At 39.4% G+C, this 23247-nt stretch overlaps 16 protein-coding genes across 16 annotated transcripts; 6 read left to right on the top strand and 10 right to left on the bottom strand.

The window, feature by feature from the left end:
• Positions 1-1437: 1437 nt before the first annotated feature.
• Positions 1438-2285, bottom strand: LOC135426350 (histone H1.2-like). Its single transcript, XM_064679412.1, has one exon. The coding sequence runs from the start codon at positions 2253-2255 to the stop codon at positions 1521-1523; it is 735 nt and encodes a 244-aa protein (XP_064535482.1). The 5' UTR covers positions 2256-2285; the 3' UTR covers positions 1438-1520.
• Positions 2286-9116: 6831 nt separating this feature from the next.
• LOC135426354 (histone H3) lies at positions 9117-9606 on the bottom strand. Its single transcript, XM_064679417.1, has one exon. It carries the CDS (start codon positions 9570-9572, stop codon positions 9162-9164), a length of 411 nt encoding a protein of 136 aa, XP_064535487.1. The 5' UTR covers positions 9573-9606; the 3' UTR covers positions 9117-9161.
• Positions 9607-9828: 222 nt separating this feature from the next.
• On the top strand, positions 9829-10236 carry LOC135426364 (histone H4). Its single transcript, XM_064679427.1, has one exon. It carries the CDS (start codon positions 9878-9880, stop codon positions 10187-10189), a length of 312 nt encoding a protein of 103 aa, XP_064535497.1. The 5' UTR covers positions 9829-9877; the 3' UTR covers positions 10190-10236.
• Positions 10237-10596: 360 nt separating this feature from the next.
• LOC135426358 (histone H2A) lies at positions 10597-11100 on the bottom strand. Its single transcript, XM_064679420.1, has one exon. It carries the CDS (start codon positions 11035-11037, stop codon positions 10663-10665), a length of 375 nt encoding a protein of 124 aa, XP_064535490.1. The 5' UTR covers positions 11038-11100; the 3' UTR covers positions 10597-10662.
• A 127-nt stretch (positions 11101-11227) lies between these two features.
• On the top strand, positions 11228-11715 carry LOC135426361 (histone H2B). The gene has a single exon (XM_064679424.1). It carries the CDS (start codon positions 11284-11286, stop codon positions 11653-11655), a length of 372 nt encoding a protein of 123 aa, XP_064535494.1. The 5' UTR covers positions 11228-11283; the 3' UTR covers positions 11656-11715.
• A 990-nt stretch (positions 11716-12705) lies between these two features.
• LOC135426352 (histone H3) lies at positions 12706-13223 on the bottom strand. The gene has a single exon (XM_064679414.1). It carries the CDS (start codon positions 13164-13166, stop codon positions 12756-12758), a length of 411 nt encoding a protein of 136 aa, XP_064535484.1. The 5' UTR covers positions 13167-13223; the 3' UTR covers positions 12706-12755.
• A 184-nt stretch (positions 13224-13407) lies between these two features.
• LOC135426363 (histone H4) lies at positions 13408-13825 on the top strand. Its single transcript, XM_064679426.1, has one exon. The coding sequence runs from the start codon at positions 13466-13468 to the stop codon at positions 13775-13777; it is 312 nt and encodes a 103-aa protein (XP_064535496.1). The 5' UTR covers positions 13408-13465; the 3' UTR covers positions 13778-13825.
• Positions 13826-14271: 446 nt separating this feature from the next.
• LOC135426356 (histone H2A) lies at positions 14272-14716 on the bottom strand. The gene has a single exon (XM_064679418.1). The coding sequence runs from the start codon at positions 14651-14653 to the stop codon at positions 14279-14281; it is 375 nt and encodes a 124-aa protein (XP_064535488.1). The 5' UTR covers positions 14654-14716; the 3' UTR covers positions 14272-14278.
• Positions 14717-14846: 130 nt separating this feature from the next.
• On the top strand, positions 14847-15327 carry LOC135426359 (histone H2B). Its single transcript, XM_064679422.1, has one exon. It carries the CDS (start codon positions 14898-14900, stop codon positions 15267-15269), a length of 372 nt encoding a protein of 123 aa, XP_064535492.1. The 5' UTR covers positions 14847-14897; the 3' UTR covers positions 15270-15327.
• Positions 15328-15690: 363 nt separating this feature from the next.
• On the bottom strand, positions 15691-16546 carry LOC135426348 (histone H1.2). Its single transcript, XM_064679410.1, has one exon. The coding sequence runs from the start codon at positions 16493-16495 to the stop codon at positions 15746-15748; it is 750 nt and encodes a 249-aa protein (XP_064535480.1). The 5' UTR covers positions 16496-16546; the 3' UTR covers positions 15691-15745.
• Positions 16547-17526: 980 nt separating this feature from the next.
• Positions 17527-18043, bottom strand: LOC135426351 (histone H3). Its single transcript, XM_064679413.1, has one exon. The coding sequence runs from the start codon at positions 17985-17987 to the stop codon at positions 17577-17579; it is 411 nt and encodes a 136-aa protein (XP_064535483.1). The 5' UTR covers positions 17988-18043; the 3' UTR covers positions 17527-17576.
• Positions 18044-18227: 184 nt separating this feature from the next.
• Positions 18228-18646, top strand: LOC135426362 (histone H4). The gene has a single exon (XM_064679425.1). It carries the CDS (start codon positions 18287-18289, stop codon positions 18596-18598), a length of 312 nt encoding a protein of 103 aa, XP_064535495.1. The 5' UTR covers positions 18228-18286; the 3' UTR covers positions 18599-18646.
• A 448-nt stretch (positions 18647-19094) lies between these two features.
• Positions 19095-19538, bottom strand: LOC135426357 (histone H2A). The gene has a single exon (XM_064679419.1). The coding sequence runs from the start codon at positions 19474-19476 to the stop codon at positions 19102-19104; it is 375 nt and encodes a 124-aa protein (XP_064535489.1). The 5' UTR covers positions 19477-19538; the 3' UTR covers positions 19095-19101.
• A 149-nt stretch (positions 19539-19687) lies between these two features.
• Positions 19688-20148, top strand: LOC135426360 (histone H2B). The gene has a single exon (XM_064679423.1). The coding sequence runs from the start codon at positions 19719-19721 to the stop codon at positions 20088-20090; it is 372 nt and encodes a 123-aa protein (XP_064535493.1). The 5' UTR covers positions 19688-19718; the 3' UTR covers positions 20091-20148.
• Positions 20149-20508: 360 nt separating this feature from the next.
• LOC135426349 (histone H1.2) lies at positions 20509-21363 on the bottom strand. Its single transcript, XM_064679411.1, has one exon. The coding sequence runs from the start codon at positions 21311-21313 to the stop codon at positions 20564-20566; it is 750 nt and encodes a 249-aa protein (XP_064535481.1). The 5' UTR covers positions 21314-21363; the 3' UTR covers positions 20509-20563.
• A 981-nt stretch (positions 21364-22344) lies between these two features.
• Positions 22345-22857, bottom strand: LOC135426353 (histone H3). Its single transcript, XM_064679415.1, has one exon. The coding sequence runs from the start codon at positions 22803-22805 to the stop codon at positions 22395-22397; it is 411 nt and encodes a 136-aa protein (XP_064535485.1). The 5' UTR covers positions 22806-22857; the 3' UTR covers positions 22345-22394.
• Positions 22858-23247: the final 390 nt, after the last annotated feature.

The raw sequence follows: 23247 nt of genomic DNA on the forward strand, positions 1-23247 counted from the left end.
GAACTTGTTTTTTGATTTTGATTTTTCTAAAGTTTGTAATCAGGCTAAGCACAAGCGAAACGATCCTGTGGCCTTGTACCAGTACTACCAGAACGAATGGAGCCATTTCCGTGACCGAATTCCAGGCGAAAACTCCCATACAGACCTACGGTGGGAAATACGTCACAAGCTTATTCCCAAGTAATACAACATAATGCAACATTATTGCCCAATTAATGTGTAACTGCCGTTAATAGAATATTCGAAAAATTAATGCAAAATAAAATATGAAAGATTCTGTATTTTCATTACGTACTAAGTACATGTTTAATATTTTTTTAAAAACTAGTTAATCCAAAGCCAATATAAACACTGAGCTGAGAAATGCCCATACATATGAAGACGACGCAAAATTTCTAGCCTGGCTTTTCATCTGGCACTGCGCTCTCCAAAAGCCAGACGAACGAATTCAGTCGACAGCCTGCCTTCAGCAAAGCTGCTCGACTGTTTATCAAAATATATACATATGTTTGTTATTCACTACAGTGGCTTTTGGTGCCGAAGAAATAAATTCTGTTAGTTTTCTAGCTCTGACCATGACCTATCCCAAATTCCTTCTCAATTTTGTGAAAATCAAGCTGCATATGGCGTTACTCATCTTAGTGTTTATATTGTCCTCGGTTAAACGCAGTTGACCCGAATACTGCACACAGTTTGGTAAGGACTAACTTCTGCGGAACGTTGTGCCACGTGCTATGTCGTATCCGCAAAGGAACGTGCGCCATTGAATATTAGTTTTCTTATAGACTAATTCTGGTTTTGGGGACTTAGTGGTTGGGTTTTAAGAACTTTTCTATTATCTTAAATATTAGAGTTTCTACACATTTCGTCTTTGTCGTCTAGTCAGTCAGGAACCTCACGGCCGCGTTCGGATGCTGCAGCAGCTTGTCCGGGGTATCGGCTGCTGCAGAAGTTTATCTGATCTCCGATCTTTGTTAGGCGGAGATCGCGTTCAATGGTGTCGGTTGTCATGTACCATGACAGGCCGGCAACCTCGCGTGCCGCCTGGGCTTGGACAACTCGGATGTGTATTTGATTAGGACGGATTTTCGTTTAGGGGTTTACAAATTAGGTAGATTTGATGTAATTGGGTTTTTGCCTCTTAAGAGTAGGATGTCGTCTGCGTAGCCAAGCGGGTCGATGCGCGCTGTAGAATTGCAATTTATATATGTTACATAGTAGTCTGGCAAGCAAAAGGTACAGGTAAAGGTACATAATTTGTAATTGATAAATATTTATCGGTTAGTAGACAACAAGTCCAATCCAACTTTTAATTTAGCTCCACATATGGGACATGACTTAAGGCAGCCTATATGAGCTACACATGTCATTTATTATATTTGCTGATGCAGACAAAAAGAAAAATTGTTTCTCTTAGAAAATTGTAATTTGTCGCCCTTAAAAGGGCTTTGTTGGAAAGCAAATTTCATTATTAGAAGTTTGCATATGCTGACGAGTAGCTTGTCAGCTTGCATATCAAATTATTTCTTTGTTGCCTTTGGCTTCTTGGCAGCAGCTTTTTTCGGAGTTGCTGCTGACACGACCTTTTTAGGCTTAACACTTGTGCTCTTAGCCTTTGGTATCTTTGGCTTTGCAGCGCTTGACTTTGCCTTTGCTGTTGTGGGTTTAGCCTTTATGGTTCCTATTTTCTTCGCATCCTTAGCCTTTGCCTTGTCGGCCTTCTTTTTCTCAGCACTCTTCTTGGATGGTGTGGCCTTTGATAGCTTTTTATCAGCGGCACCCACTGCTTTCTTCGTGCTTGACGTAATACTCTTCTTTTTAGTTGCTGCTGCCGAAGAATTCACTTTCTTAGTTTTCTTCTCGACAGCGGAGGCCTTTGGCTTGGGATCCTTTTTAGCGGATGCAGATAGTTTAAACGAACCAGACGCACCCTTGCCCTTTGTTTGGATCAGCTTTCCATTCGCAACCGCATTCTTTAGGTACTTCTTAATGAACGGGGCTAGCTTCTGGGCATCGCACTTGTATGTAGCACCGATATATTTTTTAATTGCCAAAAGAGATGAGCCACCACGTTCCTTTAAATTTTTTATCGATGCATCTACCATTTGCTGAGTTGGTGGGTGCGATGGAGGAGCTGTTGACTTCTTTGACTTCGATGTGGATGCTGCTGCCTTTTTAGTAGCCACCTTCTTCTCGCCTGAGGCTGTTGGGGCAGTCACAGGAGACGCGGATGTTGCAACTGCGGAATCAGACATTTCTTGCTTTTTACTTTACTTCTGTAACCGAAAACACTATTTTGGTGTGAACGCTTTAACTTTAACTTTTATTGGTCACAGTGGGTTTCTTGGTAATACATTTTGGTACCTTATTCAATAGTACAGCCTTGATTGACAAAGTCAGGTTTACTTAATTTTACGATTTATATTTCATTTTGCCTTGTGCTTCTAGCTTATCCAGGCGTTAAGTCTATTACTTATTTTTACTTAAGTTGTAGTTCTTAAAGCTTATGTTTTGGTGTAATTCTATCTGTATGATATATTTATTTATATATTCCTAGGAAAGGCTCATATTGAGTAAAAACCTGGATTTCATTATTTTAATTTTGATTTTGTTGTTTTTGTCTTATAACTAGGTTAATGATTAATAATAGTGAACTTAGGAACTAGTTAACTAGGAGGTAGGAAATTTTTATACAATAGGAGATAGATAGAAAGGGAGAAGATATGTTGCGACAAATAATAAAATGAGCATTTCGTTTTTATTGTCTGATGTTGTATGCAAGTCCATCGCTAGGGTCGATGGACTGCCTTTTTCTATGGTAGAATATTAAGTTGTTCTGGGAGTCGCGTATTATGCCCTTCTCGTTGAGACTGTTTATATGGCTTATGGTTAGATGGTCTGTTGAGAATCCGATCGGGATTCGGACCTGCTCTATGCTATCTAATATCTGAGGGTTTGTGCTGTTTTGATTTCGTTCTAGGAACTTTTCTATTATCTTAAATATGAGGACGTCTACTCGTTTGGTCTTTGAGATCTTGTAGAGTTTTGAGTTCGATATATATCTGTATGAGTGGGGTATGCGGGAGCATTTACCTACGGCACGACGTAGGATGCGTCTTTCAAATAGACGTATTTCTTCCATTTGTCTTGATTTAATATTGAACCAACCTATGTGGCCATGGATTAGGATTGGTTGGATCAGTTTCTTATAGGCTAGTGAACCTATTTTGATTAATTGTGCGTTTGGGTGGGATGGGTTTTCATTTAGGGGCTTGTAAATATGGTGGATTTGGTGTAGTTGGGCTTTTGCTCGCTTAAGGGTCTGTTCGATGTGCTCTTGAAATTTGAGTTTTTCATCATATATAACTCCTAGGTATTTTAATTTTGGTCTTATTTGGATTTCTATATTGCCGTTTATATAGAGTTTAGGGTTAAATTTCCTAGCGTTTTTATATATGTTTTTGAGCCTTGGACCCTTGAATATACATCCCTCGCATTTATTAGCGTTAAGCTTGAGTCGCCATTTAGCAAAGTATTTGCATAATTGGTTTAGATATCTATTAAGGTCCATTTCTGCACTTGCTATCCATGCACCTGAGGATAGTAATAGAATATCGTCTGCGTAGACGAGCGGTTGAATGCGCGCTGTCGAAGTTGAAGTGGGGATCTGTATGAAGGCTGGTAGGTCAGCAAGGTAGATGTTATATAATATTGGTGCTAAAAGGGAACCCTGTGGCACACCTGCGGTTATGTCGCGGATTAGCGATTGTTCTAAGCCGTCTGGGCTGGCGACATAGAAAGAACGGGTTGTGAGGTAGCTATGAATTATACGTGTGGTATTTGGGTTAAAGCGGAAGGTATTGTTCATTTTGTATATGAGTCCGTTCGTCCAGACTGTGTCGAATGCTTTTTCGAAGTCAAGGGCACAGGCAATTGTGGCACGTTGTCTAGCGATATTACTAAATATGAAGCTATTTGCGACAGCTAATGAGTTGCTAATGGACAGGTTGTCCCTGAAACCAAACTGATAGGGTTTGAGTATTTGGTGGGAGTCTAAATGCTTTTTAATTTGTGCCATTAACATTTTCTCGAATAAGAGGCTAATGGCAGAGAGGATTGAAATTGGCCTGTACCCCTGTAGGCTTTGTGGGTTTGCTTTTGGTTTAAGTATAGGAGTTATTCTGCTGCACTTCCAGGCATTTGGGAAGTAGCCCGAATTGAAGCAATGATTGAAGAGAACTGCTAGGTGTTTGAGGACAAACATATTGCAGTGTTTTAGGAGGTAATTGCTACTGCCATCTGGGCCCATGGTTTTTTTGTTATTTTTTAATTTGACCCACTCAAGAAGTTGCTTGGCGTTTGTGAAGCCAAGCTCTTCTGAGTTCTCCCAGTTGCCGTCTGCTCTTCGGCTGGAATCAAAGTTTACTATATAATTGGGCAATTGCAAGGGATTTTGTGCTATTGTGCCTACTCGCCTGTTTATGCGTTCGGTGTGTTGCCTAAGCTCGGGGCTACCATTAGACATGTTGTCATTTTGTTTGTGGACTTGTTCAAATGACCAGGCTAGGGCATTGACTTTTTCGAATTTTGATTTAATAACGGTGGGGACGTTAATGTCAATTTCATTGTGTTCGGTGGCTGTTAGGCGGATGTCGTGTTTAAACGGCTCGTCTGTTTGGTGGTTTGGATTACTACGTCTAAGGGTTTTTAAGCTGATCTTACTCGGACTTATGTACTTCAAGCTGGTTTCTATGTGTCTTAAATTGCTAGTGTGAATGTGACTATTGATTTGGGCTGTGAGGTCGGTGATTAGGGATTTGAGCTGTGATTTGTCGTCGAACGACAGTGAGTACTGGCGCCTAAAAAGGTATCTTCTGATGATGCGCCTCTGTTTGATAAGGGCAAGGCATTGCGCGCTAAGTTTTACAGTATTATAGGGTTTGGATGGGGGTATAGTTCTTTTGGGAATAGCATCTGGCGAGTCCAGTGCAGTGTTTAGGGCGTTATTGAGTTCCTCGATGTGTATGTCTATTTCTTGAGGGGTCAGGTTGGCAGTTCTTGCAATTGGTCTGAGATGTCTTAATAAAACAGAGTTCCATACATGTGTATTAATATTATCGAATTTATAGACTTTTTTTGGGTCGGTGCATAAAAGTTTATATTGGCCTAGTTGAATTTTTAGGGTTACCCCGAGGTGATCTGATGGGAATTCATCTATTATATCACAGAGGGAACTGTTTTCTGTTTGGAGGTCTATAGAGCATATGAAGAAATCTATTGAGGATGGATTGTTGGAGTTATTGGGACGACTAGGTTCCTTGGACGGACAGAGGACCAAGTTGGGTTGTCCTAGAAGCCAGTTTTGAAGTGTTTTACCGTCATTATTTTTGTGGACTGGGCTATAGTGAGGTACATGCCAACTGGGGTGTTTGGCGTTTAGGTCGCAACCTATTATTATTTGGCCACCATTTCCAATACTGTTTAGGGAGTTGAGTAGCGCATTCATGTCGCTAGAAAGAAGAGGGTCTTTGGGACGTTTGTATAATGAGACTGCTATACAGCTTTGGGTGTTTCTGAGCGAGTCTATGTATGAGAGTTTAATTGCCACGGCTTCGATGAAGCGTAGTGGCGAGATATCTATGCGTTCAAACTGTATGCCGTTTTTAATGCATATAGCGACGGACGTACCACCATTTTCTGGGTGGCGTTGCGCATGTCTTGTATGGGTTGCTCTCACATTTTGCCTTATGAATTGGTAATGAGATAGCTTTGCAGTATTTCTGGTGCCTAGACGGTGCTCTGCGATGAGCATGAGGTCTGGCCTATGTCTATTTAGGAATTGGTTAAATTCATGCCTTTTCTGTAGTGAGATGAGTGAATTAACGTTTTGAAAGATGCATTTAAGGGAGGTCATTTTTATTGTGCGATTTGGATAAGAAAGTCTAAAAGTAGAGCTTGTTTTATTTTGCGAGCATCTGACTCATCTTGGGCTTGGCTAGTGGGGTATTTTTTGGTCAGTTTCTGCATGATGTCTATGCAGGTGAAAATGTCTTTACCAAAGGCTTGGACACTATCGCTGTTGATTGTCTCAAGCGAGATACTTTGGGCTTGTGGTTTTGGGGTTAGATTTTTTGTGAGGTGCTTTTTTAGCGCTGGGTTGCTGACAACAATGTTTTTGGGGAGTTCTGCCTGACGGGGATCCGGCATTATCTCAGCTTTTTTTTTAAAAAGCGAGGCGAATGGGACATTATTTTTGATTTTATTTACAGCTGATACTGTAGTGACTTTGGTAACTTTCACAGAGTTTTTTTGTGCGGTGCTACTTCGCTTATTTTCAATCCTAGTAGTGATTGACTGTCTAATCGGGCAAATTTTTGCATTTGCTGTGTGTTGACCCTTGCAGTTAACACATTGGGTTTTGTTACTTTCTGCTGGGTTGTCGGATTTTTTAATGCTGCATTGCCCAGGGGCGTGGTCAGCAGTGCATTTGACGCATCTATATTGCATTTTGCAATTGCTTGCGACATGGCAATAGCGTTGGCAGTTGTGGCATTGTTTTATTTTGTTTTCGGCTTTGAAAGCCTCAATTTTTATTTTGCAGTTAAGCAGACTTTTGATGGAGAAAATTGTTTTGGCTCTTTCTGATTTCTCTATTTGGACCAGCCAAAAATTCTTTTTAAATGGTTTGACGCTAATGATTTTTAGGTCGGAGCAGGTTTCTTGAACTGCTTTCTTAACTTCATCTTCTGTGAAGATTTGCTGAGGTAATTTTTTTATCACTATGGAGTATGGCTTAAGCTCTTTGGGGGTGTAGGTATAATAGCTCTTTTGGGAAAGGTCTAATAGTTTCTTGGTCTCTTGAAAATGTTCGAGGGTAAAGACATTGACATGGGTTCTATTTTTGTTTATTATATTAAGGGTAAAACGCTCATTTTTTATTATTTGTCGCAACATACCTGTCAGTTCCTTAGGATTTACATTATATGTTGCGATGATGGGTAGTTTCGTTTTCTTGCTATATATCTCTTTTGCTTTAGGTGGTCCAGGTAATTCCTTCCTTGGTTCAGTTGGGGCTACCGCAGCGGTTTCCTCCGGCTCTCCATCGACGTCCATACCGTCGGCTGCCTTTGGAGTGGCTGGTTTCCGCCCTTTCGATTTCTTGTTCTTCTTAGGCTTTGAGGGGCCCAGTTCTGGGAACTCGTCGTCTTGCGTAGCTTCATCCTCATCCGGTTGGGAAAGAACAGCAAATTTGTTGCCATCGAACACCTTTGCCGCTGCTTGTATTTTTAAGTTTTTTAGCTGGTCTTTAATTCCTTGAGGTTTCTTTATTGTTGCTCCTGGCATGCTGGCAGAACCGGCTGCTTGTGCCCGGAGACGCATTAGCTCTTCCATTATTGAGTGGTATTCTGCGGATTTCATCCAGACACCATCTTCAGTTGGTCCATCATTTTCCATTGGGTTATTGGTTTCAGATTCCCCGTCTGTGTATTCATCATAGCTTAGAGATGATATTGATGAGGAGCGGCTGCGTTTACCGCATGCGTTCTCCTGCTCGTTACTGAGATCCATTTGTTGTGGTGAATTATTATGTTTAGCACTTGCCATTTTGGTTTTTGTGTACGGCGATTGATGCACTTTTCTTTGGTTTTTAAGGTGCAATGCCGACTTGCTTTTTTGCACTTTAGCACTCCTGTCTATTTCACTTTTTGCGTAGTTTGCGATCGAGTCGCATTGTTTGTCACTTGTGGCCGTATTATATATTTCTGTGTCCATATCACATATATCACTTTTGCCACTTTGCCACCATACAAGATTTCACAGTGTTTTAGGGTTCAGTTTGATGTTGCGTCTTTTCGCACTTGCACTCGCGTTTAACGCGTTTCCACACTCGCGTTTGACGCGACTTCACAGTCACACGTTTGTGCGTTCTCACATTCACGCGTTCGACGCGTTTCCAAACTCGCGTTCTACGCGACTTCACAAATTCACAGGAGACGCGGATGTTGCAACTGCGGAATCAGACATTTCTTGCTTTTTACTTTACTTCTGTAACCGAAAACACTATTTTGATGTGAACGCGGAATGTTTTTGGTATTGAACGGTTGTTACTCAATGCTTTGTCATTACCTTCTTATTAATTTGCCTTTTACAACAGTTTATATTTTGAAATTTAGCTAAATGTGATTTGGAATATGTTGCTAAATATTCGAAAAATAAAGTATATAATTTGCAGTATATTTAACATGATTTTCTGATTTTTAATAACCAGTCAAAGTTTGACTTTAGGTTATGGCGAAATAAGTATCGTATAAAAACAATATTTGCTTATATAAACTTAATGAGATTTGCAGGGTTCAAATTATAAATATAATTTTACAACAATTCTTTAATCAAATACAACTATTAATATAAATTAATCTTAAGTCTACTATTTTTAAATATTCATTGAACATCACCATTGACTATTAAAAACAGGCAAATTTAGAATGAAAGCAACGTAAAAATTGTTCGGAAGAAATCTTATTTTATCTTTTACAGTAAATATATTTAAAATAAATAAAAAAGATGGAAAATAAACATTTAATACACGTTAGTTAACCATACTGTTAATTATTTCATAATAGTTTAATAAAGAGTTCATGAGAAATCGACAAATCAACTATGTTGTGCGAAATCCACCAGCCATTTAGTTGATTTTCGTTGTTCACTGAATTTATCATGTTCTATTCATATTGCGCTTTAGTTAAAATTGATAATGTGTCCCTTGAAATACAATTGATTCAGCTAAAATTAATTTTATTTTCGATGATGTGATCTCAACTGGTGCTCACTGGCAATTGCATTATGCCGCGAACCATAGAATATATGTTCATATGTTCTGTGCCTATAGCGTGTTTAGGTATTATTCAATCAATTTCGGATATAATAAACTAACCAACCTTTTGCTAAGCTTAAATTTTTTTTAATGATTTTGCTGAATTGCAACAAATTTTTTAATTGCCTTCTTTTATGTTCTTTAAACTTATTTAGTCACAATTTAGTTTATAAATTAACTAATTTATTTGAAAATTAGAATCTCTTCGTTAAAAATATTTTGTGGTCCTGAAAAGGACCGATTTGATGGATATTTATGTATTATGGACAAGCCAGTGAATCGACATTTAAGCGCGCTCCCCACGAATACGTCTGGCTAGCTGAATGTCTTTGGGCATGATAGTGACGCGCTTAGCGTGGATAGCACACAAATTTGTATCTTCGAATAGGCCAACTAGGTAGGCTTCGCTAGCTTCCTGCAAAGCCATCACCGCCGAGCTCTGGAAACGTAAGTCAGTCTTGAAGTCCTGAGCGATTTCGCGTACTAATCGCTGGAACGGCAGCTTACGAATAAGCAATTCTGTGCTCTTCTGGTAGCGTCGAATTTCACGCAGGGCAACTGTACCAGGCCGATAGCGATGAGGTTTCTTCACACCACCAGTTGCTGGTGCACTTTTACGTGCAGCCTTAGTAGCTAATTGCTTCCGAGGAGCCTTGCCACCAGTCGATTTACGAGCAGTCTGCTTAGTACGAGCCATTTTTCGTTCACAATTCTAACTTTACACAGTCACGGTTAAAAACACAATAATCATGCGACTCGTTTGTGTATCGCTTATATAGAGAGTTGGACAAAAGATGGAAAGAGAACGATACATTCGCTGTTCGTGCTTTCTGTTATGGGTGTTGCCGAACATGTTATAAGGGTAGTGTGTGAGCGAGGTGGGAATATTATTGTACTCCCTCGAGCATCTGATTTTTTTGGTATAAATATAAGCGCTGGCTGAAGAGCTAGCATTAGTATCTTTGTGGCTTCCGTGGTGTAAAGTAAAATAAAAAGTGAAAAATGACTGGTCGTGGTAAAGGTGGCAAAGGCTTGGGTAAAGGCGGCGCCAAACGTCATCGCAAAGTGTTGCGTGATAATATTCAGGGCATCACGAAACCAGCTATCCGCCGTTTAGCTCGTCGTGGTGGCGTAAAACGTATTTCTGGTCTTATTTATGAGGAAACTCGGGGTGTTCTAAAGGTATTCTTGGAAAATGTTATTCGTGACGCGGTCACATACACCGAACACGCCAAGAGAAAGACGGTCACAGCCATGGACGTTGTTTATGCGCTGAAAAGACAAGGCCGTACTCTGTACGGTTTTGGAGGTTAAAAAAAAAATGTAGAATTTATGTTGACACCAATCGGTCCTTTTCAGGACCACCAATCCGTTTTATTAAAAGAGATCAAAAACATTTACATATAAATCGCAAGCACAGATCATATGATTTTCTAAAATGTGATGCTTTCAAGCGTTTCTCCATCTAAGAGTGAACTACGCTCCCGACGCTGCTCCAGCAATCGACCAGAATCACCGATCGTTTGTTTTACATATTTTGTGCTTGTTTTTATTCTATCCCAAACTTATGGACTCCGCATTGAATGACAATATTGCAATATTTTATTGACTAGTACGTGACTGTACTTTTGAGCTCTAAGATGTACTTTGTATTATTGAATCGATTTCCGATACCTTATTGAATGAAAAGATAATCTCTTTATTGACATTTTTGGTCGTCCTGAAAAGGACGTTTGGTTTCGACTACAAATGTATATGCTGTTTTTTTAGTTTAGTAAACTAGCAAATTATGCCTTCTTTTCAGTCTTCTTGGGCAACAGAACTGCTTGGATGTTGGGTAAAACACCGCCCTGGGCAATGGTGACGCCCGAAAGCAGTTTATTCAACTCCTCATCGTTGCGGATGGCCAATTGCAAATGGCGGGGGATAATTCTAGTTTTCTTGTTGTCGCGTGCAGCATTGCCAGCCAACTCCAAAACTTCAGCGGCCAAATATTCCATAACGGCAGCCAAGTAGACAGGAGCACCGGCACCAACACGTTCAGCATAGTTGCCCTTACGAAGGAGGCGGTGAATACGACCAACGGGAAACTGAAGACCAGCGCGGTTAGAACGCGACTTTGCCTTTCCCTTCACTTTTCCACCTTTACCGCGACCAGACATTTTCTTATTTTCTTTATTTCACTGTTTCACTGCTTACACACAAATATCGAATGTTTCTGACATCCAACCTCATGACTATTATATTTATACTTTTTTCAACTACCTACTTTTTCAGTTTATAGTTGCGAGTTGAACTGGTTTGTAAACATGAAAGCGTCGCTCGAAAAAAAGTATAAATGTTAAGCAACTTTGGGGTGTGTGTCAAACATTTGTGAAGTGAATTAAAGAGAACGTTTGTGAATAATAATGCCGCCGAAAACAAGTGGGAAGGCAGCCAAAAAGGCTGGTAAGGCTCAGAAAAACATTACCAAGAATGACAAGAAGAAGAAGCGCAAGAGGAAGGAAAGCTATGCTATCTACATTTACAAAGTGCTCAAGCAGGTCCATCCTGATACTGGCATTTCGTCAAAGGCGATGAGCATAATGAACAGCTTTGTTAACGACATTTTCGAGCGTATTGCTGCTGAGGCCTCCCGTTTGGCTCACTACAACAAACGCTCGACTATAACCAGTCGGGAAATCCAAACCGCAGTACGTCTTTTGCTGCCCGGTGAATTGGCCAAGCACGCTGTCAGTGAGGGAACAAAAGCAGTTACAAAGTACACCAGCTCCAAGTAAAATTCAGCTACATTATGTACATTGTACGGGAAGCAAACAAAAGCAAAAGGCCCTTTTCAGGGCCACAAATCTCTTTTTCAAGGATTTAAAAATATTTTTAAATATCCGAATATTGTAAATACATATATGGATATATATTTCAGAAAATGAACAATTGGTAATTTCAGAGTACAAGCAACAGAAAGTGGTAGTTTGGTAACCTTATTTTGTTTCTAAAATAAAAAGGATAGCTAAATATCCTTTAGCTACATAAAAGGATCAGTATCCAATACTAAATGAATAACAAGCTTCCGGCTAGTATTTTTTTGCAAAAAATCCATCAGCAATCTCCTGGCATTCTAGCTGAAAAATGTTTAAATAGGCAAACGCATTCAGGAAATTTCAAAACAGTTTCAAGCATGATATTGCAAATGAAATTCGGTGAGAAAAAAATCGTATTTTTTTTTAGATAATCCGGCCGGCCACAATGTGTTGTCCTGGTATGATACACAGATTTTTGTACAATAAACTCAACATATATATAAGAAAATATCAATCTCCTTGTTAAAAGTTTTTTGTGGTCCTGAAAAGGACCGATTTGTTTGATATTTATGTATTTGGGACGAGGTATAACTTAAGCGCGCTCTCCACGAATACGTCTGGCCAGTTGAATGTCCTTGGGCATGATGGTGACACGCTTAGCGTGGATAGCACACAAATTTGTATCTTCGAATACCCTTAGTTGACTTTTTTCGTTATTTAGGCAGTATCTCTTGGAGCACAATTGATGAAAAATTCTGTTTATTATCGGTGATGAGGCCTTAACCAAATGCTTTATACAGCTAATCATAAAATCATCTATACATCTACGTATATATTTTGTCGTTGGTGGAATATAATGAATGAATTTTCGGTTGAGCCTAAAATATGCATATGGATTTATCGTTAAGAGCTACAATGACGTAAAGCAAATATTTGAATGCCTTCTTTGTTTATTATCACATTTTATAAAGCTTTTTAATATATTTATACGAAAATAAGAATCTCCTTGTTTAAAATATTTTGTGGTCCTGAAAAGGACCGATTTGTTTGATATTTATGTATTAGTGACGAGGTATGACTTAAGCGCGCTCTCCACGAATACGTCTGGCCAGTTGAATGTCCTTGGGCATGATGGTGACACGTTTAGCGTGGATAGCACACAAGTTTGTATCTTCGAATAGGCCAACTAGATAGGCTTCGCTAGCTTCCTGCAAAGCCATCACAGCCGAGCTCTGGAAACGTAAGTCGGTCTTGAAGTCCTGAGCAATTTCGCGTACTAAACGCTGGAACGGCAACTTGCGAATAAGCAGTTCCGTGCTCTTCTGGTAGCGACGAATTTCACGCAGGGCAACAGTGCCTGGCCTATAGCGATGAGGTTTCTTCACACCACCAGTTGCTGGAGCACTTTTACGTGCTGCCTTAGTAGCTAACTGTTTCCGAGGAGCCTTTCCTCCAGTTGATTTACGAGCAGTTTGCTTAGTACGAGCCATCTTTCTTTCACAATTCTAACTTCACACAGTCACTGTTAAAAACACACTAATCGTGCGTCTCGTTTGTGTACCGCTTATATAGAAAATAAGTGATAAGTTAGAAAGAGAACGATATATTCGCTGTTCGTCGCTTTGCCGAATATGTTACGAGGGTAGTGTGTGAGCGAGATGGGAATATTTTTTTACTCGCTCGAGTTTTAGATATTTTTGGTATAAATATAAGCGCTGGCTGAAGAGCAAGCATTAGTATCTTTGTGACATTCGTGGTGTACAGTTTACAGTAAAATAAAAAGTGAAAAATGACTGGTCGTGGAAAAGGTGGCAAAGGCTTGGGTAAAGGCGGCGCCAAACGTCATCGCAAAGTGTTGCGTGATAATATCCAGGGCATCACGAAACCAGCTATCCGCCGTTTAGCTCGTCGTGGTGGCGTAAAACGTATTTCTGGTCTTATTTATGAGGAAACTCGTGGTGTTCTAAAGGTTTTCTTGGAAAATGTTATTCGTGATGCGGTCACATACACCGAGCACGCCAAGAGGAAGACAGTCACAGCCATGGACGTTGTTTATGCGCTGAAAAGACAAGGCCGTACCCTGTACGGTTTTGGAGGTTAAAAAAGAAAATGAAGAATTTATGTTGACACCAATCGGTCCTTTTCAGGACCACCAATCCGTTTTATTAAAAGAGATCAAAAACATTTAATTCAAACAACGAAATCGCAAGCGCACAATCATATGATTTTCTAAAACGCGATGCTGTCAAGCGTTTCTCCATCTAAGAATGAACCGCTCCCGACGCTGCTCCAGCAATCGACCAGAATCACCGATGTTCGCTTGTTTTACATATTTTACTTTGTGCTTGTTTTTAAACTATCACACAAACGTAAGACATCCTCATAGGATAAGACAATATTGCACATTTTTATTGACTAGTACGTGACTGTACTTTTGAGCTCTAAGATGTACCTTGTATTATTTAATCGGGTGTCGGATACCTTATTGAATGAAAATATAATCTATTTTTTGACATTTTTGGTCGTCCTGAAAAGGACGGTTGGTTTCGACTATTTACAAATGTGTACGCTGTTTTTTTTTTTAGTTTAGTAAACTAGCAAATTATGCCTTCTTTTCGGTCTTCTTGGGCAACAGAACTGCTTGGATGTTGGGTAAAACACCGCCCTGGGCAATGGTGACGCCCGAAAGCAGTTTATTTAACTCCTCATCGTTACGGATGGCCAATTGCAAATGGCGAGGGATAATTCTAGTTTTCTTGTTGTCACGTGCAGCATTGCCAGCCAACTCCAAAACTTCAGCGGCCAAATATTCCATAACGGCAGCCAAGTAGACAGGAGCACCGGCACCAACACGTTCAGCATAGTTGCCCTTACGAAGGAGGCGGTGAATACGACCAACGGGAAACTGAAGACCAGCGCGGTTAGAACGCGACTTTGCCTTTCCCTTCACTTTTCCACCTTTACCGCGACCAGACATTTTCTTATTTTCTTTATTTCACTGTTTCACTGCTTACACACAAATATCGAATGTTTCTGACACCCAACCTCATGACTCTTATATTTATACTTTTTTCAACTACCTACTTCTTCAGTTTAGAGTTGCGAGTTGAACGGAATGTTAACATGAAAGCGTCGCTCGAAAAAAGTATAAACGTTAGGCAGCTTTGGGGTGTGTGTCAAACATTTGTGAAGTGTATTAAAGTGAACGTTTGTGAATAATAATGCCGCCGAAAACAAGTGGAAAGGCAGCCAAAAAGGCTGGTAAGGCTCAGAAAAACATTACCAAGAATGACAAGAAGAAGAAGCGCAAGAGGAAGGAAAGCTATGCTATCTACATTTACAAAGTGCTCAAGCAGGTCCACCCTGACACCGGCATTTCGTCAAAGGCGATGAGCATAATGAACAGCTTTGTTAACGACATTTTCGAGCGTATTGCTGCTGAGGCCTCCCGTTTGGCTCACTACAACAAACGCTCGACTATTACCAGTCGGGAAATCCAAACCGCAGTACGTCTTTTGCTGCCCGGTGAATTGGCCAAGCACGCTGTCAGTGAGGGAACAAAAGCAGTTACAAAGTACACCAGCTCCAAGTAAAATTCAGCTACATATGTACATTGTACGGGAAGCAAACAAAAGCAAAAGGCCCTTTTCAGGGCCACAAATCTCTTATTCAAGGAATTAAAAATATTTACAAATCCAAATAATATCATATATGTATAATTTGGTTTCTACTGTTCTGGTTGCGTTCTAAGAACTTTTCTATTTAAATTTGTTTCTGTATGAACTGAGTATTGAAGCAGCCGATGTGGCCATTATATATGTAACATAGTAGTCTGGCAAGCAAACACTTAAGATAATACATAATTTGTAATTGATAAATATTTATCGGTTAGTAGACAAGTCCAATCCAACTTTTAATTTAGCTCCACATATGGAAATGACTTAAGGGAGCCTATATGAGCTACACAGACAAAAAGAAAAATTGTTTCTCTTAGAAAATTGTAATTTGTAGCCCTTAAAAGGGCTTATTAGAAGTTTGCATATGCTGACGAGTAGTTAGCAATTTCAAATTATTTCTTTGTTGCAGATGCAGCCTTCGCTTTTGGCTTCTTGACAGCAGTTTTCTTCGGGGTCGTAGCCGACACGACTTTTTTCGGTTTAGCACTTGTGGTCTTGGGTTTTGGGGTCTTTGGCTTTGTTGCGCTTGACTTAGCCTTTGCTGTTGTAGGTTTAGCCTTTATGGTTCCTGTTTTCTTCGCATCCTTAGCCTTTGTCTTGTCCGCCTTCTTTTTCTCAGCACTCTTCTTGGTTGCTGCGGCTTTTGATAGCTTTTTATCAGCGGCACCCGCTGCTTTTTTCGTGCTAGACGTACTATTCTTCGTTTTAGCTGCTCCTGCCGCTGAAGCATTCACCTTCTTAGTTTTCTTCTCCACAGAGGACGGTTTTGGCTTGGGATCTTTTTTGGCAGATGCAGAAAGTTTGAACGAACCTGACGCACCCTTTCCCTTTGTTTGGATTAACTTTCCATTGGCAACTGCATTCTTTAAGTACTTCTTAATGAACGGGGCTAGTTTCTGGGCATCGCACTTGTATGTAGCACTAATATATTTTTTAATTGCCAGAAGGGATGAGCCACCACGTTCCTTTAAATTTTTAATCGATGCATCTACCATTTGTTGTGTTGGTGGGTGTGATGGAGGAGCTGTTGGCTTCTTTGACTTTGGTGTGGATGCTGCCTTTTTAGTAGACACCTTTTTCTCGCCTGAGGCTGCTTGGGCAATCACAGGAGATGCGGACGTTGCAACTGCGGAATCTGACATCTTAACTTCACTTTATACACCTTTAAATTGAAAATTTTCGAAAAAAATTGTATTTTTATGGTGACCCGTTTGAGTGAGAATCGAGGAGAAAGGCGGTACGAGAATGTTTTTGGTATTGAACGCTTGTTACTCAATGCTTTGTCTTTACATACTTGTTAATTATTAATTTACAACAGTTCTTAATGGGAAATCATTATGAATGTGAATTGGAATGTTTTGTTTAATATTCAAACAATTCAATATAAATTATTTAGTATATTTAACATTATTTTATGATTTTTAATTGCAAGTCAAAGTTACACTTTGAGTCTTGGCGAAAAAGGTTATCGAGCAAAAAGCAGGTTTTTTAATAAAAATATAATGAAACTTGAAATATTTGATATATAAATACAATATTTCAACAATTCTTTAATCGAATTCAACTATTAATTTAAATATATCTTAAGTCTACTATTTTAAATATTTATTTAACATAACCCTTAGCTGTTAAAAACAGGCAAGTTGACAATGAAATCAATATAAAAACGGTTCAGATAAATCTTATTTTCTCTTTAACAGTTAATATATGTTAAAAATGAAGGAAAATAAAGATTATTCCAGTTAGCTAAACAAATAGCTATTATAATTGAATCTAAATTAATAAAATATCATGCGAAATCCATATGTCATTTCTGTGTAGCAAAAAATCCATCAGACCCTTAGTTGACTTTTTTCGTTATTTAGGCAGTATCTCTTGGAGCACAATTGATGAAAAATTCTGTTTATTATCGGTGATGAGGCCTTAACCAAATGCTTTATACAGCTAATCATAAAATCATCTATACATCTACGTATATATTTTGTCGTTGGTGGAATATAATGAATGAATTTTCGGTTGAGCCTAAAATATGCATATGGATTTATCGTTAAGAGCTACAATGACGTAAAGCAAATATTTGAATGCCTTCTTTGTTTATTATCACATTTTATAAAGCTTTTTAATATATTTATACGAAAATAAGAATCTCCTTGTTTAAAATATTTTGTGGTCCTGAAAAGGACCGATTTGTTTGATATTTATGTATTAGTGACGAGGTATGACTTAAGCGCGCTCTCCACGAATACGTCTGGCCAGTTGAATGTCCTTGGGCATGATGGTGACACGTTTAGCGTGGATAGCACACAAGTTTGTATCTTCGAATAGGCCAACTAGATAGGCTTCGCTAGCTTCCTGCAAAGCCATCACAGCCGAGCTCTGGAAACGTAAGTCGGTCTTGAAGTCCTGAGCAATTTCGCGTACTAAACGCTGGAACGGCAACTTGCGAATAAGCAGTTCCGTGCTCTTCTGGTAGCGACGAATTTCACGCAGGGCAACAGTGCCTGGCCTATAGCGATGAGGTTTCTTCACACCACCAGTTGCTGGAGCACTTTTACGTGCTGCCTTAGTAGCTAACTGTTTCCGAGGAGCCTTTCCTCCAGTTGATTTACGAGCAGTTTGCTTAGTACGAGCCATCTTTCTTTCACAATTCTAACTTCACACAGTCACTGTTAAAAACACACTAATCGTGCGTCTCGTTTCTGTACCGCTTATATAGAAAATAAGTGATACGTTAGAAAGAGAACGATATATTCGCTGTTCGTCGCTTTGCCGAATATGTTACGAGGGTAGTGTGTGAGCGAGATAGGAATATTTTGTTACTCGCTCGAGTTTTAGATATTTTTGGTATAAATATAAGCGCTGGCTGAAGAGCAAGCATTAGTATCTTTGTGACATTCGTGGTGTACAGTTTACAGTAAAATAAAAAGTGAAAAATGACTGGTCGTGGAAAAGGTGGCAAAGGCTTGGGTAAAGGCGGCGCCAAACGTCATCGCAAAGTGTTGCGTGATAATATCCAGGGCATCACGAAACCAGCTATCCGCCGTTTAGCTCGTCGTGGTGGCGTAAAACGTATTTCTGGTCTTATTTATGAGGAAACTCGTGGTGTTCTAAAGGTTTTCTTGGAAAATGTTATTCGTGATGCGGTCACATACACCGAGCACGCCAAGAGGAAGACAGTCACAGCCATGGACGTTGTTTATGCGCTGAAAAGACAAGGCCGTACCCTGTACGGTTTTGGAGGTTAAAAAAGAAAATGAAGAATTTATGTTGACACCAATCGGTCCTTTTCAGGACCACCAATCCGTTTTATTAAAAGAGATCAAAAACATTTAATTCAAACATAACGAAATCGCAAGCGCACAATCATATGATTTTCTAAAACGCGATGCTGTCAAGCGTTTCTCCATCTAAGAATGAACCGCTCCCGACGCTGCTCCAGCAATCGACCAGAATCACCGATGTTCGCTTGTTTTACATATTTTACTTTGTGCTTGTTTTTAAACTATCACACAAACGTAAGACATCCTCATAGGATAAGACAATATTGCACATTTTTATTGACTAGTACGTGACTGTACTTTTGAGCTCTAAGATGTACCTTGTATTATTTAATCGGGTGTCGGATACCTTATTGAATGAAAATATAATCTATTTTTTGACATTTTTGGTCGTCCTGAAAAGGACGGTTGGTTTCGACTATTTACAAATGTGTACGCTGTTTTTTTTTTTAGTTTAGTAAACTAGCAAATTATGCCTTCTTTTCGGTCTTCTTGGGCAACAGAACTGCTTGGATGTTGGGTAAAACACCGCCCTGGGCAATGGTGACGCCCGAAAGCAGTTTATTTAACTCCTCATCGTTACGGATGGCCAATTGCAAATGGCGAGGGATAATTCTAGTTTTCTTGTTGTCACGTGCAGCATTGCCAGCCAACTCCAAAACTTCAGCGGCCAAATATTCCATAACGGCAGCCAAGTAGACAGGAGCACCGGCACCAACACGTTCAGCATAGTTGCCCTTACGAAGGAGGCGGTGAATACGACCAACGGGAAACTGAAGACCAGCGCGGTTAGAACGCGACTTTGCCTTTCCCTTCACTTTTCCACCTTTACCGCGACCAGACATTTTCTTATTTTCTTTATTTCACTGTTTCACTGCTTACACACAAATATCGAATGTTTCTGACACCCAACCTCATGACTCTTATATTTATACTTTTTTCAACTACCTACTTCTTCAGTTTAGAGTTGCGAGTTGAACGGAATGTTAACATGAAAGCGTCGCTCGAAAAAAGTATAAACGTTAGGCAGCTTTGGGGTGTGTGTCAAACATTTGTGGTGTATTAAAGTGAACGTTTGTGAATAATAATGCCGCCGAAAACAAGTGGAAAGGCAGCCAAAAAGGCTGGTAAGGCTCAGAAAAACATTACCAAGAATGACAAGAAGAAGAAGCGCAAGAGGAAGGAAAGCTATGCTATCTACATTTACAAAGTGCTCAAGCAGGTCCACCCTGACACCGGCATTTCGTCAAAGGCGATGAGCATAATGAACAGCTTTGTTAACGACATTTTCGAGCGTATTGCTGCTGAGGCCTCCCGTTTGGCTCACTACAACAAACGCTCGACTATTACCAGTCGGGAAATCCAAACCGCAGTACGTCTTTTGCTGCCCGGTGAATTGGCCAAGCACGCTGTCAGTGAGGGAACAAAAGCAGTTACAAAGTACACCAGCTCCAAGTAAAATTCAGCTACATATGTACATTGTACGGGAAGCAAACAAAAGCAAAAGGCCCTTTTCAGGGCCACAAATCTCTTATTCAAGGAATTAAAAATATTTACAAATCCAAATAATATCATATATGTATAATTTGGTTTCTACTGTTCTGGTTGCGTTCTAAGAACTTTTCTATTTAAATTTGTTTCTGTATGAACTGAGTATTGAAGCAGCCGATGTGGCCATTATATATGTAACATAGTAGTCTGGCAAGCAAACACTTAAGATACATAATTTGTAATTGATAAATATTTATCGGTTAGTAGACAAGTCCAATCCAACTTTTAATTTAGCTCCACATATGGAAATGACTTAAGGGAGCCTATATGAGCTACACAGACAAAAAGAAAAATTGTTTCTCTTAGAAAATTGTAATTTGTAGCCCTTAAAAGGGCTTATTAGAAGTTTGCATATGCTGACGAGTAGTTAGCAATTTCAAATTATTTCTTTGTTGCAGATGCAGCCTTCGCTTTTGGCTTCTTGACAGCAGTTTTCTTCGGGGTCGTAGCCGACACGACTTTTTTCGGTTTAGCACTTGTGGTCTTGGGTTTTGGGGTCTTTGGCTTTGTTGCGCTTGACTTAGCCTTTGCTGTTGTAGGTTTAGCCTTTATGGTTCCTGTTTTCTTCGCATCCTTAGCCTTTGTCTTGTCCGCCTTCTTTTTCTCAGCACTCTTCTTGGTTGCTGCGGCTTTTGATAGCTTTTTATCAGCGGCACCCGCTGCTTTTTTCGTGCTAGACGTACTATTCTTCGTTTTAGCTGCTCCTGCCGCTGAAGCATTCACCTTCTTAGTTTTCTTCTCCACAGAGGACGGTTTTGGCTTGGGATCTTTTTTGGCAGATGCAGAAAGTTTGAACGAACCTGACGCACCCTTTCCCTTTGTTTGGATTAACTTTCCATTGGCAACTGCATTCTTTAAGTACTTCTTAATGAACGGGGCTAGTTTCTGGGCATCGCACTTGTATGTAGCACTAATATATTTTTTAATTGCCAGAAGGGATGAGCCACCACGTTCCTTTAAATTTTTAATCGATGCATCTACCATTTGTTGTGTTGGTGGGTGTGATGGAGGAGCTGTTGGCTTCTTTGACTTTGGTGTGGATGCTGCCTTTTTAGTAGACACCTTTTTCTCGCCTGAGGCTGCTTGGGCAATCACAGGAGATGCGGACGTTGCAACTGCGGAATCTGACATCTTAACTTCACTTTATACACCTTTAAATTGAAAATTTTCGAAAAAAATTGTATTTTTATGGTGACCCGTTTGAGTGAGAATCGAGGAGAAAGGCGGTACGAGAATGTTTTTGGTATTGAACGCTTGTTACTCAATGCTTTGTCTTTACATACTTGTTAATTATTAATTTACAACAGTTCTTAATGGGAAATCATTATGAATGTGAATTGGAATGTTTTGTTTAATATTCAAACAATTCAATATAAATTATTTAGTATATTTAACATTATTTTATGATTTTTAATTGCAAGTCAAAGTTACACTTTGAGTCTTGGCGAAAAAGGTTATCGAGCAAAAAGCAGGTTTTTTAATAAAAATATAATGAAACTTGAAATATTTGATATATAAATACAATATTTCAACAATTCTTTAATCGAATTCAACTATTAATTTAAATATATCTTAAGTCTACTATTTTAAATATTTATTTAACATAACCCTTAGCTGTTAAAAACAGGCAAGTTGACAATGAAATCAATATAAAAACGGTTCAGATAAATCTTATTTTCTCTTTAACAGTTAATATATGTTAAAAATGAAGGAAAATAAAGATTATTCCAGTTAGCTAAACAAATAGCTATTATAATTGAATCTAAATTAATAAAATATCATGCGAAATCCATATGTCATTTCTGTGTAGCAAAAAATCCATCAGACCCTTAGTTGACTTTTTTCGTTATTTAGGCAGTATCTCTTGGAGCACAATTGATGAAAAATTCTGTTTATTATCGGTGATGAGGCCTTAACCAAATGCTTTATACAGCTAATCATAAAATCATCTATACATCTACGTATATATTTTGTCGTTGGTGGAATATAATGAATGAATTTTCGGTTGAGCCTAAAATATGCATATGGATTTATCGTTAAGAGCTACAATGACGTAAAGCAAATATTTGAATGCCTTCTTTGTTTATTATCACATTTTATAAAGCTTTTTAATATATTTATACGAAAATAAGAATCTCCTTGTTTAAAATATTTTGTGGTCCTGAAAAGGACCGATTTGTTTGATATTTATGTATTAGTGACGAGGTATGACTTAAGCGCGCTCTCCACGAATACGTCTGGCCAGTTGAATGTCCTTGGGCATGATGGTGACACGTTTAGCGTGGATAGCACACAAGTTTGTATCTTCGAATAGGCCAACTAGATAGGCTTCGCTAGCTTCCTGCAAAGCCATCACAGCCGAGCTCTGGAAACGTAAGTCGGTCTTGAAGTCCTGAGCAATTTCGCGTACTAAACGCTGGAACGGCAACTTGCGAATAAGCAGTTCCGTGCTCTTCTGGTAGCGACGAATTTCACGCAGGGCAACAGTGCCTGGCCTATAGCGATGAGGTTTCTTCACACCACCAGTTGCTGGAGCACTTTTACGTGCTGCCTTAGTAGCTAACTGTTTCCGAGGAGCCTTTCCTCCAGTTGATTTACGAGCAGTTTGCTTAGTACGAGCCATCTTTCTTTCACAATTCTAACTTCACACAGTCACTGTTAAAAACACACTAATCGTGCGTCTCGTTTGTGTGCCACTTATATAGAAAATAAGTGATACGTTAGAAAGAGAACGATATATTCGCTGTTCGTCGCTTTGCCGAATATGTTACGAGGGTAGTGTGTGAGCGAGATAGGAATATTTTGTTACTCGCTCGAGTTTTAGATATTTTTGGTATAAATATAAGCGCTGGCTGAAGAGCAAGCATTAGTATCTTTGTGACATTCGTGGTGTACAGTTTACAGTAAAATAAAAAGTGAAAAATGACTGGTCGTGGAAAAGGTGGCAAAGGCTTGGGTAAAGGCGGCGCCAAACGTCATCGCAAAGTGTTGCGTGATAATATCCAGGGCATCACGAAACCAGCTATCCGCCGTTTAGCTCGTCGTGGTGGCGTAAAACGTATTTC

Source organism: Drosophila montana, unplaced genomic scaffold, assembly GCF_035044405.1.
Source record: "Drosophila montana isolate Dmon_TW-CO22-7 unplaced genomic scaffold, ASM3504440v1 contig_1_1, whole genome shotgun sequence".
In the NCBI taxonomy this organism is placed as follows: domain Eukaryota; kingdom Metazoa; phylum Arthropoda; class Insecta; order Diptera; family Drosophilidae; genus Drosophila; species Drosophila montana.

Bases quoted from the DNA above. Each gene is read 5' to 3' on its own strand.
- LOC135426350 (XM_064679412.1), bottom strand. From the start codon at position 2,255: ATGTCTGATTCCGCAGTTGCAACATCCGCGTCTCCTGTGACTGCCCCA.
- LOC135426354 (XM_064679417.1), bottom strand. From the start codon at position 9,572: ATGGCTCGTACTAAGCAGACTGCTCGTAAATCGACTGGTGGCAAGGCT.
- LOC135426364 (XM_064679427.1), top strand. From the start codon at position 9,878: ATGACTGGTCGTGGTAAAGGTGGCAAAGGCTTGGGTAAAGGCGGCGCC.
- LOC135426358 (XM_064679420.1), bottom strand. From the start codon at position 11,037: ATGTCTGGTCGCGGTAAAGGTGGAAAAGTGAAGGGAAAGGCAAAGTCG.
- LOC135426361 (XM_064679424.1), top strand. From the start codon at position 11,284: ATGCCGCCGAAAACAAGTGGGAAGGCAGCCAAAAAGGCTGGTAAGGCT.
- LOC135426352 (XM_064679414.1), bottom strand. From the start codon at position 13,166: ATGGCTCGTACTAAGCAAACTGCTCGTAAATCAACTGGAGGAAAGGCT.
- LOC135426363 (XM_064679426.1), top strand. From the start codon at position 13,466: ATGACTGGTCGTGGAAAAGGTGGCAAAGGCTTGGGTAAAGGCGGCGCC.
- LOC135426356 (XM_064679418.1), bottom strand. From the start codon at position 14,653: ATGTCTGGTCGCGGTAAAGGTGGAAAAGTGAAGGGAAAGGCAAAGTCG.
- LOC135426359 (XM_064679422.1), top strand. From the start codon at position 14,898: ATGCCGCCGAAAACAAGTGGAAAGGCAGCCAAAAAGGCTGGTAAGGCT.
- LOC135426348 (XM_064679410.1), bottom strand. From the start codon at position 16,495: ATGTCAGATTCCGCAGTTGCAACGTCCGCATCTCCTGTGATTGCCCAA.
- LOC135426351 (XM_064679413.1), bottom strand. From the start codon at position 17,987: ATGGCTCGTACTAAGCAAACTGCTCGTAAATCAACTGGAGGAAAGGCT.
- LOC135426362 (XM_064679425.1), top strand. From the start codon at position 18,287: ATGACTGGTCGTGGAAAAGGTGGCAAAGGCTTGGGTAAAGGCGGCGCC.
- LOC135426357 (XM_064679419.1), bottom strand. From the start codon at position 19,476: ATGTCTGGTCGCGGTAAAGGTGGAAAAGTGAAGGGAAAGGCAAAGTCG.
- LOC135426360 (XM_064679423.1), top strand. From the start codon at position 19,719: ATGCCGCCGAAAACAAGTGGAAAGGCAGCCAAAAAGGCTGGTAAGGCT.
- LOC135426349 (XM_064679411.1), bottom strand. From the start codon at position 21,313: ATGTCAGATTCCGCAGTTGCAACGTCCGCATCTCCTGTGATTGCCCAA.
- LOC135426353 (XM_064679415.1), bottom strand. From the start codon at position 22,805: ATGGCTCGTACTAAGCAAACTGCTCGTAAATCAACTGGAGGAAAGGCT.